We start from the raw sequence: 18,689 nt of genomic DNA, 5'->3' as shown, positions 1-18,689 counted from the left end.
GACCATTATGTAATGAGAGATTCAGAGACTGCATACTGCCGAACAGTACTAGTTTATTCACTAGCTTGAAATCAATAGTTTCCCTGAGCATGCTCACTAAAATAACATTTATGTAAGTTGGCCATTTCAAGTGGTAGATTCTGTGTGTGTGTGTGTTCATAACTCACTATTAGATTGGGACAGCAAAAGGACATGCAGGCCAGGTGATGTTGTTCCATGTTCAGAATTTAGATTTATAATGGGCTCTGTGGAGATTACTTGAGTCTTCTGGTATAACAATTTGAGAGTAAGTACTACAGTTTAATTTCAGTCTATTTTCATTATATATGTCCATTCTGCTCTCTGTTCGTTGACATTTCAGACTGAGGTAACTCTTTTAGGTGCTACTATTATTACTATTAGATTTTTTTTCTTTATCCTCAAGCATTTCCTCAATAAATTGCAATGATACCATGGCAGAAGGACGACTTGATTTATTATTGATTCCAGAAGGCTCTGAAATTAACTTTGGCTTGAAGAAGTGAACTAAATAAATTTGGGGAAGAACCTGAAATGCTTCTTTCCCAACCCCCCTGTAAACTGTGGAGCTGTAACACTGCTTTGCCCCAATACTGCAGCCTTATGACAGCAGCTTTAGCATGGATTAAATGAGCCACTTTGCACAAAGCTGGACAGACCAACATGGATCTTAGTTTGAAGCATGTAAACTCTAGTACAGGAAATACTAGAGACAGATCTGAGAGCTGCATCCATATATATCTACTTTCAGCCCTAGATACAGTCCTACTTGAACAACTGCCTTCTGTATAGTAACTTATGACCCTATGGTGACTTTCATATTAATATATTGCTGTTTTTTACCGAAGGGCACGTTCTTGAAATCAATGCACATGAGTTAAGAGACTCTGTTTTCCTAAAAAAAAAAAAAAAAAAAGTATATATATACATGTGTTTGTTTCCAGTTATGAAGCAGGGTTTTTCAATATGAAAGTTGTCTGTATTTATTATTTTGATGGGTATACTGGTAGCTGCTAAGAAGACACCGCTTGACTGACTTTGAATTAAAATAAACCATGCAATTATTTCAACAATTATTTCATACAGTATCACACTGACACTGCTGTTTACTAATACATGTTCTTCTGTGCTAAAAACCAATTCTAGATGAAATTTAATCCAAAGGTAGATGTTACATAAGATAAATACATCTCCTAAATCACCTACTGTAGCTCGTACTATTGTTAGCAACCCATAAACAGGTACAGCAGTCGTGTGCTTGCTTTCATAGTTTTCTGTATTCTGCTATTTTCAGGTTTCTATAGCAAAACAATTTATATGAATAATTGCAGATTGTGTATGCCAGTCATGTAGCATTAGAAAGCTCAATTTTTTTTGTATTACAATATGCAGGCGTTAGAGTAAGACTAGAGAAAACTGAAGAGATAAAGCCTGCTGTAAGGTGTCTGCAAGGAATGTTGTTTAACCTGTACTGTTGTACCTGGCACAGCTGATCTGTTTATAGTTCAGATAAGTTTAGTGCTTTTGATGAAATCTACTGTTTAAACTAGAAATTGCATCATCACTGTGGTCTTTTCCTGTATGGCCAGGAAGAAGAAAAGTATCTTGTAACTTGTAACAGTTCCACACATACCTTATAGCGTTTTTATCAAATCTGTATTTGGCCTAGTTTGTTTATGAGGATGTTGTGCAGGCCATACAATTGAGATGTATCCCAATTCTGGTCTCTGAGGAAGACCTCTACTACACTGGTGCAGAGAGAAACAAAGCGAGTTTGTTCTGCTTTGGTATTGCTCCTTGCATATCTGCTCTTAGGTACTACTATATGTTCTTAGCATGATTTGACTTTACTTTCTTGAAATTGAAGTTGGGCTGACTGCTGTTTAACTTCCTGATGTATACTATCTCCTCCTTCTACTCTAGAGTTTGGCACTGTTTTGCCCACTTGTGGTTTTCTAGGATTTTGCATGTTCTCTTTAGGTATTCAAAGGTAGCTGCTGACATCCTGAGATTGTCTTGAAGATCTTCTTAAATTACTGGACTTTAACAAGTCCAGTCCATTGGAAAACTTTTTTTTTTTTTAATAGCTTCTAACCTTTTTCCTACTCCAGCCTGAATATTTGCTCCTTTATTGTGGTCAGTTGTCAGTCATCTGATCACCTTTGTTAGTGAAGACTGGAGTAAAACATGCATGCATCGTGTTTCACTTTTTCAGTATGATCTTGTGCTTTTTTTTCCTTGGGGATTGGCACACTGTCTTTACTATTTTTACTTTTTACTATTAACATGTTTTTGAATGCTGCTTGTTAGAACTGGTAAGGAGAATAAAAGTCAGGTCATGCTGTTTGGCCAGTATACTTGAACCAGAGTTTGACTCTCTAGTTGAACCCAAGCACCTCTGTCACAGCCAGTTGTCCGATAAGTGTCTTGTGTCTTCAGGTACAACACATGCATGCTTTCTGCATTTAAAAGGTTCACAAGATATTTACATCCGTGGAAACAGCCAGATAGAGCAAATTTGTTCAAAATGTATTTTGATACTGAAGTGTCAGATAACATTGACTCAAGATAAATATAAAATTAAGTCCTTAATATATTTGCTTTTACATGTTTTGTAATCTGGACTTGGAAGGAAACAGAGATACTTGTTATGTAATTTACAGACCTGTGTTGTCAAAATGACTTTGTATGTAAATACTGAATAGTAGTTGTTGTGTATTGAAATTCGTAATGCTACTGGACAATCTGTCAGAGAAATGTAGTTCTTCAAATCTTTACCATTGATTTTCTTTCCCCGTCCCTGTGGCTCACTGTTACTCCTAAGAATAGAGAGTTGGTTGGTGGGTTGGGATTTTTTTTATCTTCTGTAAAAATTTCAAGGCTTCTAGTTTTTTTTTTTTTTTTTTTTTTTTGATAATGACATGAAATGGGAAAAAAGAAGAGGCAGATAAGGAGTGAACTTTGCATACGTTAATGATGACTTTGGCTCAGTGAGTATTTTTAAAGAATTGATTGTTGTGCCTAGATGACTAGATATTTTTGCTTGTTTTCACTGTACTTGTGAATGTGCTAGGTATCTCCAGAGCTGACTGGGCAAGAAATTTCTGCCTCAAAGATTACATCTGTTTTGGCAAATGTCCAGACCTTTTGATGTAATTGTTTAGCCTTCCTTGTAGACTTTGCAGAATGCAAACTTCACTGAATTGAGTGTTTGTCCAGGTTAATTGCAAAGTTATCCAACTGAATGTCAACACAGCTCAGAGCAAAGAAAACTCATTTGTCAAATAACATATAGAGATATGGAAAGCCTTTATAATCATTCCCATGCTCAGTGCAACTATATCTGATAGCACTAGCCACGATCATCTTTTAGAAGTTTTATCTTCTCCTCATTTATCTATTTCTGCTAGTTCTTTTAACTCTACAAATTATGGGTTGATGGTGTGTTACTGTCGTGTGAAGGGAGGGAAAGGGGTAATCAGCTTTGCCTGCCAGAGCCCTCCTAAAAGGGCTTTCACTGGATCAGGTTCACAAAGTTGAACAAAATGAGAAAGGCCCTCCCCTTTGGTAATCAACGTTTGCCTGCCAGAGCCCTCCTCAAAAGGACTTTCACTGAGTCAGGTTTGCAAAGTTGATCAAAATAGACAATTTATTAAAGCGACAGATCAGCGGGTTCAGGATTGCTGGTGATAAATGCACTTACTGTAACCAGTTCTACTTTTTCTGAGCTCAAACTGATAATTAAGCGCTTTCAACAATGGTATTTTTCCCGGGGTAACATCCGACGTTGTCAGAGGCGCAAACCTTACCAAAAAGGCATCCCTGTTTTGGGGAGGAGAGAGGTCCAGGCCCGTCGACCCGTCCGTAGATTGGTGTTCTCGTCCTCGAAATGGAGGATCGTTTATGCACTGAATTTATACTCTTGGTGAGGTGGGGCTGAGTCAAATACTGTGGGATGTTTGGTCCTTGTCGAGCTCAGCAGAGGGTGTCAATGGCTGCTGGCCTTTTTTTTTTCTTTTGCCCCTATCAACAACACCAGGCTGCAAGACTCCCGCCTTGCCCCAGGTGTCATTTTGGGTAGAGCAATGTCAAGTGGTGAGACCTCTGCCTCGCCCTGGGCATTGTCTCACCCCTCACCAGCATGGCATCAGACTGCAAATCACCCCTTGTATCCACTGTTTACCCCCCGGCAGGGAGGATTACAGTTAATCAGACCATTATCCCACATGGTGATGCTCAGTCAGCAAGCTTTGTTTTAATCTCAAAATTTCAGAGAGGGGGTCCTTTGTGGCTCCCCGCTTTATCTGCTTTCTGCTTCTGTAACTTACTACAGAATTATTTGGAAGTCTGGAGGTACTTTCTTCATGCTTACCAGTCAGAAGTCAGAGCTCTGCTTTCCCAGTCCACACTTTGTTCCATCTTCCGCAGCTTATGTTCATATTTGTTTGACATCTTCTGGAGACATAGAACTGAAACAGCCTTTCTGAGTTAGCAAATCCAGGTCCCTGTTGCCTTGAGCAATCTCATCATAGGAGGCAGCTGTCAATTAAAATCTAAGATGGTTAAAGTGATCTCAATCCTAACACTCCCTTTCTGAGGCAAAAGTGTCTGGAAAAAATGTGCATTGCAATTATTCTGTTATCTTTCATGTTACTCCTTACAGTCTTTCTCTGTTGTGATGCCTAGAGGAAACATTTGGTGACCATTATGGTCAGTTTGAGTTTGTTTTTCTTCCTGTTCCTCCTGCTGCTTTACTCTAACTACATCTCTGCAACTTCCTCTCAATTTATTTCCATCTCTAATTGAGGGGGGAAAAAAACCCAAAACCCAACAAAGCTGCCCTATATATTATCAAGTTTTTGGCTTCATCTTTGTCCAGTTTTACAGGGATCTGAGAATTCTGCTAATTTGGTTTTAGAGTCCGACCATAAATGCAATGGTTTAAATGTTATTGTTGTCATACTGTTTACGTGTTCTTTCCTTGCTTTCCAACACGCATACTGTGCACCTGATCTTGCTTTTGAAGAAATGATTTTTACTACTGTTTTGTCACTATGTTGTTGTCCAAATTTATTTCCATTCCATACAAACAGGCTGATGACTTGTTTTAGCAGCTGACTGGCCACAAAATTTCTGTTCCAGGGAATGGAAGGTTCTTATTTAAGAAATCAGTGACATACCATGCCTACCTTCTTTATTTGTTTCAGGTTTTATATCAGTTTCATTTTTGTAGCATTTGTCTTATTTTATAGCCTGTGTTAAGTTTTTGCAGGTTGGTACACCTCAGACCTAGAGTCCTCAGTCACTTAATTGGATTTTATGTACAACAGTAGATAGTTGTCTGCCTCGCAAGCAGACTGAATGCTTGCATGGTATGAAAGAAGGCCATGGAGCACAGTGGGCAGGAAGTGCTGATGAGCTCCATGCTGCATTGCAGCAAAAAATCTTGTCCTGGCACAAAAAGTCTGTGCTGGGACCTTTCTCCATTCTGTCCTGGAGGCTGATGACTTTTTCGTACTTACTAGTACAGATGGATTTGTGTTGAATGGCCAGTGGGAGCTCTCTATATGCTCACATAGCATTATATATTTTATCTTTCATGAGCTTAGTAGCTTCTGTCTAAATAACAATGTTCTTGTCTAGTTTTTTTCTAAGGCACTGATCTGGAAGATGTAATAATTTCTCCTTGTTCAGACCACAGATTTTATATATTATATCTATATATAAATATGTTTAATGTATACATATATACATGCGTATATATGTGTGTGTAAGCAGTAAACACAGTATGAGTAATTAATGTTTTCTTACTTTCTGCAGCTGAGGTGTCTGCAGGATAGAATAACAACTTAAGGTTGTTTAAAAACATAAGCTATATTTAGTCCAAGTTAGCCACAGCTCACAGAAGCAGTAAAGCCCATGCATGAGTAATATTCCTTTGATTTGTCTTGCTATATGTGATTGCTGTCTGACTGAATAGACTGTCACCAAAGGCGAGAAGTTACTCTGCCAGTCAGCAGTTGGGCTAAAGCCTGTATGGGCATTAAGATGTAGAAGTTTATTCTGTGTCTCTTTTTTCTGAGATAGATACTGTTCTAGTTGAACTGACTTTTCACCTGTTTGAACACCAGAGTGTTCAAATAGGAACCGCTGTGGTCTCCATTAATACAGGTTTGGTTTAAATCACATCTTAGAATTGGAAATGTTCCTTCACCTTATCTGTCATCTGGAACTGCTCAGCTGTAGCCATTATTGCTTTTTCAATTCATTTGTTCAATTCTTTGTTTTAGGAGGTCTCCACTGATCCCACTGGAACTCTTACAGCTGCTGAAGAGAGAAAGGAGAAGGTGCCAAGCCCGCATCTCAGTCATCTTGTAGTTTTGACATCTGGCAATTCGCTATATGGTTTGGCGGAGAGAGTGGTAGCCACAGAATCCTTGTAGGTTATTTACTGTACGCCATATTTTTGTGGTCACTTGAAGCTATGGATTGTTTAAGAGATTGTGGTTACAAACTGAAACCTTCTTGAGAAGTCAAAAATTCCTACCTCTGTTATTTTAAAAATGAGTGTGGGAGGTAGTTTTTAATTGATAGGTTGTAGGACCTGACCATCTGGTCTGACCACCTGCAAGTGCAATAAAATTTTACAGTGGCTGGGCCAGTAATTAGTGGCAGTACAAGGCTAAATCTCTCGGGGGGGGGGGGGGGGGATGACTAAAGAAGCTAATGGGAGTATTTAATCTGCATGGTTCACTTAAACCTTTTAGTAAGTACTCAAATACTGACAGCTGAGACTCAATACTGCTTAGTTCATATTGGTTTGGGATGTACTTTGCAGTGTGTGGAAGTTTACCTGTGAAGAAGATATTATACTGAAAGAAGTGCAAAATTCTTACAAAAAGTGATTTTTATTTGATCAGAATAACAATAAGAGCCAGATTGAAAATACATTTTAAAAAAGATCTTCTAGTCTTTAACAGCATTGTCTTGTGTGGAAAAACATTTCTAAGGAGCTTATTTTCTTTGGCATTTGTTTCAGCTTGATTAGAAATATATTACTTTGTTATTAACAAATCCTGTACCCCAAGGTAGAAATTGATCTGGTAGCCTAACTTTAAAAGATTGACTAGTAAATATCTAATTAAGTAATGTTATTTTGGAATCCTGACATGGATTTTTTTTTAGTGTTAGTGTTGACTATCCTGCAGTATGGAAGTTATGGAACACTTTCCCACTGGCTTTCTTAGACTTTGGATCAGACTTCTCCAGTGTGTCCTGAGTTGCACAGGAATGTTAATTGTTTTTATTCAAGCCATAGTCTCTTTATTCAAGCATTTTTTTGTTTGAAAACATTTTAAATTTGTCAGAATTAAGAATACATGTTATTATGCTGGCATAAAACTGGTACAGTTCTTTTCAAGATAAAACTTTCCAGGGTTATGTATCATTATTGCTATCAAAAACATTAACCATAGAGGAAAAGAAATACAGAGACATTCCAAATGTTGCATTTAGCTCAGTGAATTTTCTTTGCTTTCAAAGGGTATTTTTGGCTGAGCAGTTTGAGTTTCTTCAGCCTCATCTTGATGCAGTGATGCCAGCTGCCAAGAAACCTTTTCTTCAGCAGTTCTATTCTCAGGTCAGAATTGTGCAATTCACAGCTGATTTTTAAACAGAAGATTTGAAACTTGTACAGTATGGTGTGAATGTTTGTATACTATTGTTACGCATTGCTTTTATTAGCCAGAAATTTACTGAATTGAATTTTATTTATATTCTGTTTCAGACTGTATCAACCGCCAGTGAACTACGCAAACCAGTTTATTGGATTGTTGCTGCTAAAGCCATTGATTATGAACAGATGCTACTTCTCATGGCTACTGTGAAATGGGATGTGAAGGAAATCATGTCACAGCACAATATATATGTAGATGCTCTTTTAAAGGTGAATACTTCCCGGGAAATGGTGCGCTACATCTTAAATAAATAGTAAATTGCTGTAATACTTCATGCTGCTTTAACAGTTTTAGTGGTTAGAGCAATACAGTATCCTAACAAATAGTAAGCTATTAGAAGGAGGTCTGTTCAGAATTTTCTTTTATTCTTGCTACTACGAGAATACAGTAAGCCTCAGGATATATATGTTGTTGAGAATTTCATGCTTGTTTTCAATGCTGATTTTTTTTTTAACTGCTTGGGTGAAAGTGACCACATGAGTTTGAGTTTCATGTCTCAGTCTTGAATGGCATGAAGATGCCAGGAAAATGGAAGTAGCATTGAAGAAAATAAAGTGGTCTGAGGTTTTTTAACAAAGGCTTTTTGCTGTTCTGCATAATTATATGGGATGCCTGTGAGGTGTATCGTAGGGGCTGTCAGACATATCAGCACTGTTAATGATCATGCTCTACATAGGATCCTAGAGATGGGAGAAGAACACAAGAAGTTGGTATATTTAGAAGCTGGCATTTTAAAGGGAAGCTAAAATAGTTAGGCACCCAACTTCTGCTGAATGCAAGTGAGAAGTGATTATACAATTGCAGTGTCTTATTGCATAGGGAACCAATTCTTGGGAGAATCTCTCTTATATAATTTCGTATATGACAAGTGATGCTTATAACCGTCTTTAGAAGGAAACTGTGGCAGCGTTAGAATTATACTACTTACAGAGAAACTGAAAATTCTAATCTAAAGAACTTTGAAATATACATCACAAAGTTAAGCATCTGTGTGTTGCATAACAGATTCGATTATGCTTTTGTACTTTATAGCTGCTGTTTGCTTTGAGAAAGTAAACGGAAAGAAGGGAAAATCTGATAGAGGATATATCATTGCATCTTTGTGATTAGCCTTCTTTAAAAAGCAGTTTGTACTCATGACATTTGGTCTCTGTGATGGAACTTTTTCCCTTCTGTGAATGTGCAACTGCTGATGAATTTGCTTCAGGACAATAGGAGTGAATGCAATTTAAAACCATTTTTGGCCTCTGTATAATACAACTAATAATATTTGCTATGTAGAAATTTTTGATTATTACTTAATTAGTGATTTGCTGAGTGCCCTGGGACTCCAAGTGTGTCAGATGTAAGCAAAATATTTTATGTAATAATCTATGGATTTTAGCCATATACACACACGTACAAAATTCCTCACTTAGTCCTAGTATGTATAGAAGTGGGTAAATTGGGGAAAGGAGATTGTTCAAGAATTTCATCCTCATAAGAATGAGTTGTATGCCAGTTAAAGCATGGCATTTTGGTACCCAGATTTCTCTTGCCAAATTCCTCTTTCAGAAAATTTGTGTGTTAGGCACCAATTATTTTGGTCAGATACCAGTTTAAATTGGCTACTGACATTCCATTCTGAGTGGTTTTCTTCTTGTTCACTTACTGAATTTTTGAAAAAATAAATGTATTAACAGCCTTGGAATGAAAGCACTTTATTGAACAAGTATGGTCTTAATCAGCTGCAGTACAAGCTGCTTTTGCTGGTTACGTAGAGCAGCACATTATCAAGGTCTGTTTTATGTTTTTCAATTCATTTGATACTTTTTTTTAATGATAGATGCATTATTCACTGGAAGCTGGCAGGAGCTTCTATTTCACTTTGTGTAAGTCACAAAATCATTGTAGCGATGCAATGGTAATTACATTCAGTTACGACTAGGTTGTCACTCGTGGCTAAGGTTCAAATTCATCCAGTCTACTGATGTTTTCAGGTTGCCCTCCCTCAAACTGAATTGTTATCTAGCATTGCAGTATGCTGCTAAACTGTTAAATTTGGTTTATTTTCAGGGGGTGCTCTTAGCTCCTTTTAAAGCACCTGGGAACTGTCTAGTGTGAAAGGTTGAAGAATAAAAAGTGGCTACAATATTTCTGAGTTTCTCGTTAAAAGCTGATGGAGCAGGAATGTAGAGGAATAAAGACACTGTTGCTAGATTTTCTTCAGTGGCTATATATTGCCTTTCTAAAAGTTAAAGATGAGTTTAGGGAGCAAGGTAATGAAAACTATATTTGAAGGATTAAATACTTGGTTAATTTTCAGAGGCATCAATTTCATTGGGAGTTACATCACTGTAGAATAGAGTGGTATTTTAAAATAAAATTACTGAGGTAATATGAATGGTGTACCAGAAAGTGGTTTGCTTTCTACTTACACATTAAGCTTGTTTCTGTAGCCTGTACTTGTTAAGCTCCTCTGCTTTGCTCTTATTTTTCGGTGCTCTTTCTCATGTGCATTTTCTGGTTTGTTCCCCCCGCCCCCCTTTTTTTTCCCTAGGGACATACACAGTATGATCCCTTTTATGCTAATGGAATAATCTTTTATATTTCATCAGGAATTTGAAGAATATAACAGAAGGTTGAATGAGGTGTCTAAGAGAGTCCGTATTCCACTGCCAGTCTCAAATATTCTGTGGGAGCACTGTATACGCTTGGCCAACAGAACTCTCGTAGAAGGGTAAGTTGTTCATGAAAGCCTCAATCTTGGGTAAATATGTCTCTAATGACAACGTTAATTTCATGGAATTAAAGGTTCTAATTTTGCAGTGTGCTATATACTGGTAAGCTCTTGAGCTTTCAGGGAGTCCAAATGATACCAAGGCTTAACATAGTCATCAGAAGTTTATTTTGCTGAGTATGGTACAGTGTGAAGCTTGAAGTCAATAGTCTTGTACCTAGATACTGCTGAAGACTGACATTGTCTCAGTATTTTATTGAAGCATTCAAAACAATACAGTTCTCTTTCAAAGAAACTTCTGCCTTTAAATTATCATTTTCCAACAGAGCAACTAAGAAAGATGAAGTGTAATTGTTGACATCTCTACAGTCATGCCTTTTGTCTTTGCCAGGAAGAAAGATGGAGTGGCTAAATCTAACAGTTACATTAGAGTAGCTGTGGAACAGGAGTTCTCCAATCTGGTTAGGAGCAGAGAGGTGTTCTAGTTGGTTTGGTAAAACAGGGACTTGAGCACCTTAGGAACTGCTACATCTAGCTCACCACTCCTTCATCCATGTTCCAGTCTTTTCAGAGTCAACATTGTAGCCTGAAGCTTGCCTTTTAAAACCGCATTTATTCTTCTGTTCTTGTCCCTTTGCTACCTGTCCTGGCTCTCATCTCACCTTCTTTTGCATCATAGAATATGTGCTGTCTTCCACTCTCCACTCATCTTTCCGTATTTCTTTTCTAGTTACTTTTACCCAATGTACTTCCTACTTCTTATTTCACTTCTTTCTGTCCCATTCTTCTGCTGCCAGTTCAAGTCCAGGACCCCAGCAACATCCTTCTTCTCCAACTGTCAGCTGTCTGTTAGGGACCCCCAGCTTCCACTGCTTCTGTCAAGCCATCATTTTTAACTTCAGGCCTATTTCTCTTCCTGCCCTCCTCTTGCAGTCTCTTGAGATACCGGTTTCATCTTTGGGGAGATCAGACCCAACCATGACATCCTGCTAGCTTTTGAATTCCTTAGTATGACAGATGCCCTATACAAATATCCTGCCTTTTTGAAATCTTTTCCGTTTTTCCATCATGCCCTGAATCAAATGAATTAGAACAAAAGAAATTGGCCACATCTGTTTCTGCTTTCTGTCTCCCTTTCAACTTTTTTCCCCTCTTTTGAATAGTAAGGCATCTGTTTTTTTTGTTTCTAGTTCTCCCCTGCCATTTTCTTCTGAGGGACTAGCATAATCAGTGGCAGCTAACCTCCTCTACCTCAGCCCATGTGTCTGTTTTGGGCTTCTTTCTCTTTCCCTTATTTAACAATCTTACTCATCTTCTCATCTTTTGGGACTTCAGTGTTCACAAACCACTTAATTTTTTAGCTGTGAGGTTCCTCTTCTTTTGCCCTGAAGTTTTGATTCACACTTACCATTTACCATGAAACATGTGGTTTTACCTTCACCTAAGCATTTCACTGACTGATAAGAACGGACTGGGATTAGCTTGCTGACATGTTGTCCTATACGCTTTCTCAAAGTATAAAGAGCACTCATCATCTCCTCCCAAATGTCTGCCTGTAATTACTCATTCTTGCAGTTTGTTGTTCTCACACATGGTGAAGTGTGTTTACCATGGGGGAAGGGAGGGAAGGGATTCTGAACACTTGACTTGATAGGAAATACCTACCTATCTTCTTTCCATCTCCAAATTCCGTGAAGCCATGGAATTAAAAGCTATCAATATGGAATTTCTCCTCCAGTCAGTCAACTGAAATTGGTCTCATTAAGCTCTTCACTGAGTGAAGACTCATCTTCAGTCAGCTGTATCCTTCTTAAATTTTTTTCTTCTCTTTTCTCCTTGTTCTGTGTTCTCCCATTTTCAATTTGGCTTCTTGAAGTGCTTCTTCAGTATGTCCTATTGAGGATTCTCATCCAATCTTCTATAGAGCTTCAGAAGGCTCATTCCTTGGTCCCCCTCTCTTTTTGCCTGTCTTATTTCTGTATTCTACAAGTTTTGCTTTCTACAAATGCAAAATCAGCATCCATCTCACTGTGACTACCTTGCATAACTAACCTTTCTGTCTGATCAGCGTCTTAATGGATTTCTAGCTATCATATCCAGATCAATATGGTTAAAAGTTTTGAAACCTCTGCTTAGCCTCTCTTAGTGCAGTAATATATCAACATATAGTTCTTCTGCCTCCTACTTTTCTCTCTTAGTGTAATCAGTGTTTCAGATCACCTGGTTCTTTGCATGTATCTACAAATTCTTTCTGCTTACCAATTGTAAGGATGCAATTTTGTAGTATTCTGAACCTGATCTTGCTGTGTACCAGTCCCCAGCTGCATGTTCCTGCTGCCTCCTTTGCATCAGGCCTAATAACTGTGGGACTGTACAATAATTAGGATCAACTTCATAAACAAATGGAAGACTAATCCTGTTCTTGACTTGATGCATGGTAAGAGTGGAAATTCTGGGACAGGATTATCACTTCTGGCAGCAGCCAGTGGGTTACTGGGTTGAATCTATCAAGACACTGTGGCCCAAACCCAAGATTTTTTATTCTCTGTACACAGCTGAGATTGGTACTGTTTGAGTTATTGCAGGGTCTTTGCCTGTTGATCTTGACAAATGCAATCTCTTTCCCATTTCAAAAGCTGCAAAGATTGTTTTCCTCATTTGTTGCCTATCACCCTACTCTAAGCTCAGCTACTGTCTCCTCTTGTCTGAACTCAAACCTATCACCCACCTGTCTGTCAGTCTACCCTCAGCTGGTATTAAAATATTATCCTTTGTCAGTGATTAGCTAGTGCTGTCATCATTTATCCTCTGGTGGTTGTGCGTTTTTGAACAGATAGCTTTGTGTCTTTCTCTTATGCTTCCACTGTTGTTTCAGCAAGCTCTTGGTGACCATTCCTAAAGCTGCCATTTTACCTTTCAGTTTGTTATGATGATCAGTTCACTAATGCCATTGCCTAATGTACTGATCAGTACTGGCTTTGTTTCCTTTAACCCACTTCTGTTTATAAGTTCTTCAGTGTAGGTTTTTGTGGCTTTTTTTTTTTTTTTTTTTTAAGTACCCTACTGGGTACAGGGGGGTCGTGTTCTATGAGTGGGGCTAAAAGGTGTTATACTGATGTAATTAATAACTTTGCAGTGGACACCCTAAGAGGAGTTCTTTTCGCTTTTAATTTAAAACAATAATTATGTTCCTCCTGAATGTTTGAAGGGCTAAGTTAAACAACTTTGAAGAGTGAGATTCATTTTCATGTCCTTCTGGTTGTTACTTTCCAATTCATTCCTCTTTTCAGTTATGCCAATGTTAAGAAATGCAGCAATGAAGGACGTGCCTTGATGCAATTGGACTTTCAGCAATTCTTAATGAAACTAGAAAAGCTAACAGACATTAGACCTATTCCAGATAAAGAATTTGTGGAGACCTACATTAAAGCATACTACCTAACAGAAAATGACATGGAACGCTGGATCAAAGAACATAGGGTAAGAGCTGAAGTTTCATTCTTTTACTCTCTATCAGGGAGATTCACCGTCATGCTAATAACGCTATATGATCAGTGCTTACATGTGTTAAGAATTAATATATTCATATATATGTGTATATTCATATGCTATAATAAAATCTGTAGGGGGTGCAATATGAATATATATATTTGTGTATATTTGTATGTTTGTTGTATTTATTATCAGTTGAAGCTAAGTATGTGTATGTACTGATTCAAAATCTGATAATGGCGAGGATGAGCAAGCCAAGTCAAATCAACTTCCTGTATCAAAAAATGTGGAGAACTAGAGCTGTGTGTCATCTGTGAGATTGAGATGCAGTGTGCTATGTCACTTTGTTTTCCCCCAGTAAACTCATAATTTAATATAAATAAACAAGTTTCTCCCTATAGTCTTTACACCTGGGAACTTTTTACTGTACATCTTTAAACTGCTTGTCCTGTTTGTTAATACGCATATATAAATACAAGCAGGAATGGAAACCCGTTGCTTACCAGTAAAATACTGTTTCAAGCTTTCAGCAGTAGCAGTATGGATTAGGGAAATGGCAGACAAAAATGCAATTTGAGCCAGCTCAAGCCAAGGTTATGTGAATGAACTGATCTGTTACAATTCAAATGCTTCTGATCTTCAAATGAGAGCTAAATTTATCATTCTTTCATATGTCTGCCTTAAGTCCATGGCCTTTTGTTTGTACATAGCTGCAGACAGTGCAGTTGGCACCTGTTTGTGCTTTGAGCTTTACCTTTGTTTCTTTGTCTGCAACCTGATACTACCAGTGTGGTTTCTACCATACACCCAGATCTGTAACCTAACTGACAGGTATCAGGGAATTCTGAGCATTTAGCAAGCTAATGGTTTCTCACTTTTTAAAATAAAGACCTAAAGGTTTAAAAATGGATCTGTAGTTAGCAGGTTTGTCAGGATTAAGAATAGACTTCACAGCTGGTTCCTTAAGAAAAGTTGTCATCCTTTTGACAAAAAAGGAGAATTTAAATTTATTTACCATTACTGGGTTCAGGCCATATCCCTTTAGCTTGTAAAAGACAGTAAAGCATTTTGAAAGCATTTAGCATGCTTTCACGTACTGTAATCTTACAGTAATTACAAGACTTTGTCAGTAATAGTCACATGCTGTTGGAGCTGGCACATTGTTAAAATGACAAGTCCGTTAAAATGGAGCATTTTGAAATCTGTATTTTGGGATTACTTGAAACATAGCTAGAAATGGATGGAAGAAATGCTTCCTTCATACCATTTTTCTTGTTATACCTGGAGCCATGAAAGAGATTGAGCTGTTGTTTGGTGACCTACATTGAAAGCTCTTGTTTAAACCTACTGGTGGAAGCAACATTTTGGATAGTGTTAAGTATAGAGGTAGTACTGGCAAATGTGGTGTTTTTACAGGTGTTAAGAGTTCTTCTGTTAACATTTTTACCATTTTTTCCTCCTTTATCATGTAGTGAAATTAATGTTTAAAGATCCTGTAGACAGAAGTATTTAGAAGCTTATTGGAAATGAGAAGTCGAAAAACAAGATCATCAACTTTTGTCACAGCTTGTTTAGAAAAATGATTGTGTTGAACACTTACCTCATTTGCATATATATTTCCCACCACACCTCCCAAAGAATGGAAAATATATTAAAAATGGTTTTAGATATGCCAGTATTCTCAGAATTACTTTCTGTGAACATAGTCCAACACTACTGAAGTTGTAAACATTTTCCATTATAACCTGCCATGTAGCAAAATACTGTTTTGTCCCTGCCTGACTCAACTATGAAAACTATCCAGGCCTGGCTTAACTACCATTTTAAATCTCTCTGTGTACTGACTACTTCTATCAGTTGAGAAGTCCACAGTGTGTATGCCTGTGTTTTTTAAATTTGTACTTTTGTCTGGTATTTTTATTCTGTTTGCCATAATACGATCTGCTTTTATTTGGCCAGGAATATTCCACTAAGCAGTTGACCAATCTGGTGAATGTTTGTCTGGGATCCCACATCAACAAAAAGGCAAGACAGAAGCTGCTAGCTGCTATTGATGACATAGACAGACCTAAAAGATAACTGGAGAAAGTTGCTTTCCTTGTGACTTGAACCCTTTTCTGTTAATGTGAGCATGCAAACACATCTCTCATGGACTAATGACAACTTTCTCTTAAAAGACATTGTGCATGACCTTTCTTACCAGCACTGGAGATGCTCTAAATTGGCATAATGTTCTAAAATATGACTTTTTACCTGTAGAATTTTTTTTTCTGTTGTATTTCTTGTTTCTTTTGTTACTTGCCCTTAGTAAAGGGCTGTTCTTCATGTATCATTGGTGAGCTGTATATTTTGCAAAACTGTATACTGTAAGTAAATGAAAATCAGAGAAACACATTGACTTAATATATAGTTGATGCTCTTTTTAATAAAAGGGCTATTTGAAAATGTGATTCTTCTTTTTCTTCCCTGCTTTTATCCTTAGAATTTGTGCTTTATTATGGACCGATGTAAAGTAAAAGAAAATGTACAATATCTTTGAATGATGAATCTTGCATGTGGATTAAGAGTGCACTTCAACTAAATACTCTAATGTTAAAGCCTCTCATCTTCGTATGTATTTTAAAATGTATGTTTATTTCAGAATTAATTTAGTCAAATCAAAATAATTGACTTCAGATTATAAGAAGGTAATAAATACTGTACACTAATATGATTTGATTTGTGAGACTTTATTTGCCTAATTCAACAATGCAAAATGTCATTTACAATGAAAATGAGTACTGTTCTTTCATATCACTTTCTTTTTGTCCCCCAGCCAGTCTTCCTTATTCCCAAGCAATAATGCCAATGAATACGAATGAAGACTTTTGGCTGATATTTTGGACTGGTACCAAGATAATCTATTTTCTGCTCTGCTGTAGACTTCCTGAGTGATCCTCAGTGAATCAAAATTGCTCGGCTGGGGATTTGTCCTGAAGATTGTTTTGTCAGAGCATCACTGACTCCACTGAAGTTCTCAGGTCTGACTTCAGCTGAGGAATCTGCCTTTCAAGTGCCTTTTTACTTTTTTTTGCAGAGCTGGTTTGCAAAAGATACTCGGAGACTGCTCAGATACTGTGATGGCAGAAACAGAAAAACTCCCCAAACAGTCTGAACTAACTAGAGCAAAGACCTTAATATTTGTTAAGACTTTTTTAATTCTCTCAGGATCTGTTTGGTCTCTCTCTATTTTTTTCAGTCATGTAATGTTTCAGTTTTCCTGTTACATAATAGAATTTTTGCAGTCCTTAAACATTTAAAAGGGAACATGCTAGCAATGAGCTATAGGTAAAATTTACATAACCTACAATGCGTTAATATATACAACATGAAATTTTCAGTTTCATGTATATATACACAAAATCTTCAGTTTTGGGTTTGTACTTATCAGTAAACCTTTATTTGAATACAAGAGCATCAGTGCTTACTGAAGAACAGCAGTACCCAGTGACAGAAAAATGCCTCATGGAATCATGATTATTGCTCTTTTCTATAGTTTAATTTCTTCTTCTGAAGTAAAGAGGACTGAGCGTCAATGTGTGAGTTCAGTGAAAGCCTATGTACAATTTTTGGAAGAGTGACAAAATTTACATTTTAAATATTGCCTGGGTAGTGTTCAGTTTTCTTGCTCATCCATATCTGAAAGGAAATAAGATATAAAACAAAATTTGAGTCCGTTCTGTACTGACCATATTGTCATTCAGAGTTCCATTTAAAACTTGTTTAGCATACTTCTAATGTGTATGGTGAAGCTGAATCACTTTACCCTAGTTAAAAAGGTGGTTCAAAATAAAAAAATGTAGTTCATCTTGAAAGTGTGGACACTTACGTCAGTGCATCTGCCCTAAAGTCAGATCTTGAACAAGAACTCTTGGAAGAAATAGAAATGTGTCAGAGACGATCACTGTAAAATCTGTTTCAATTTCATTCTCATGGATTAAGTAACAAATTTAAACGTCTTTACTGCAGTTCTGGTGAATGAGTACATGGTTAATCTGTCCTTAACTATTTAGGTTGCTGTAATTCAATTGCTTACCTAAAGGTAGGAGTATAAGCATCGATTGGAATGTAGGGTCAAAGAAGGAGATGAGCATTTGCATGAATCATAGCCAGGAGAATTTTTTTTACAGTATATTTGTAATTTTACTTTTTATATTTTTAAGCTATCCACCAAATAAAAGAACATGTAAGATGCAGTGCTGAACCTGTGCAACAGTTGTTTGAACTCCTTTCTTGTATTCCTCGGCAGTTACTATTTTTGTCCAAAAGAACCTACCCTGCCCAGAATTGCTGGTGCCTGCCAAGCGTGTAGCTAAATGGCCTGCGTATTACTTGGTTCTTACTGACTACTAAAACCAAGTTTGGACTGAATGTAGAATTATGAATTGTCTAAAGGTCTATTTGATAGCTTCCATCCTCTGGTATGAGAATTCTTCACAAGCCATTGATTCGGCCATCTCTCTACCTCCTCATTCCTCTGTGGAGTAAGAGGTCTCCGCTACACTACTTTTAGCAAAATATGAAGAGAATATGGCCTAAAACATCCCTTATGTTTTAGAGGAGTATTCTGAAATACTCTAATAAGGGAGGGTACCTCCTTCGGTCTCTGAGGAGGTTGACCAGCACTGCAGAGATGGACAATTCATCTCTCCGTCTGTCCTTTAGCCTAATAAAGAATTTGAAAA

The 18,689-nt window shown here is 37.3% G+C and overlaps 1 protein-coding gene across 2 annotated transcripts in view; it reads left to right on the top strand.

The window, feature by feature from the left end:
* Window positions 1-16,675, top strand: part of VPS50 (VPS50 subunit of EARP/GARPII complex) — a 104,074-nt gene extending 87,399 nt beyond the window's left edge. For both annotated transcript variants that reach the window (XM_067291686.1, XM_067291685.1), the window contains 6 exons: window positions 6,309-6,457; window positions 7,561-7,657; window positions 7,805-7,963; window positions 10,352-10,473; window positions 13,764-13,953; window positions 15,925-16,675. In XM_067291686.1, coding sequence (XP_067147787.1) covers window positions 6,309-6,457; window positions 7,561-7,657; window positions 7,805-7,963; window positions 10,352-10,473; window positions 13,764-13,953; window positions 15,925-16,044 — 837 coding nt within the window. In that variant the 3' untranslated portion in view covers window positions 16,045-16,675. The remainder of the gene's footprint in view (window positions 1-6,308; window positions 6,458-7,560; window positions 7,658-7,804; window positions 7,964-10,351; window positions 10,474-13,763; window positions 13,954-15,924) is intronic.
* The last annotated feature ends 2,014 nt before the right edge of the window (window positions 16,676-18,689 follow it).

This window comes from Apteryx mantelli, chromosome 2 (assembly GCF_036417845.1).
Source record: "Apteryx mantelli isolate bAptMan1 chromosome 2, bAptMan1.hap1, whole genome shotgun sequence".
Lineage (NCBI taxonomy): Eukaryota > Metazoa > Chordata > Aves > Apterygiformes > Apterygidae > Apteryx > Apteryx mantelli.
Note: the sequence above shows the minus strand (reverse complement) of the source record. Positions and strands in the feature narration are given on the sequence as shown.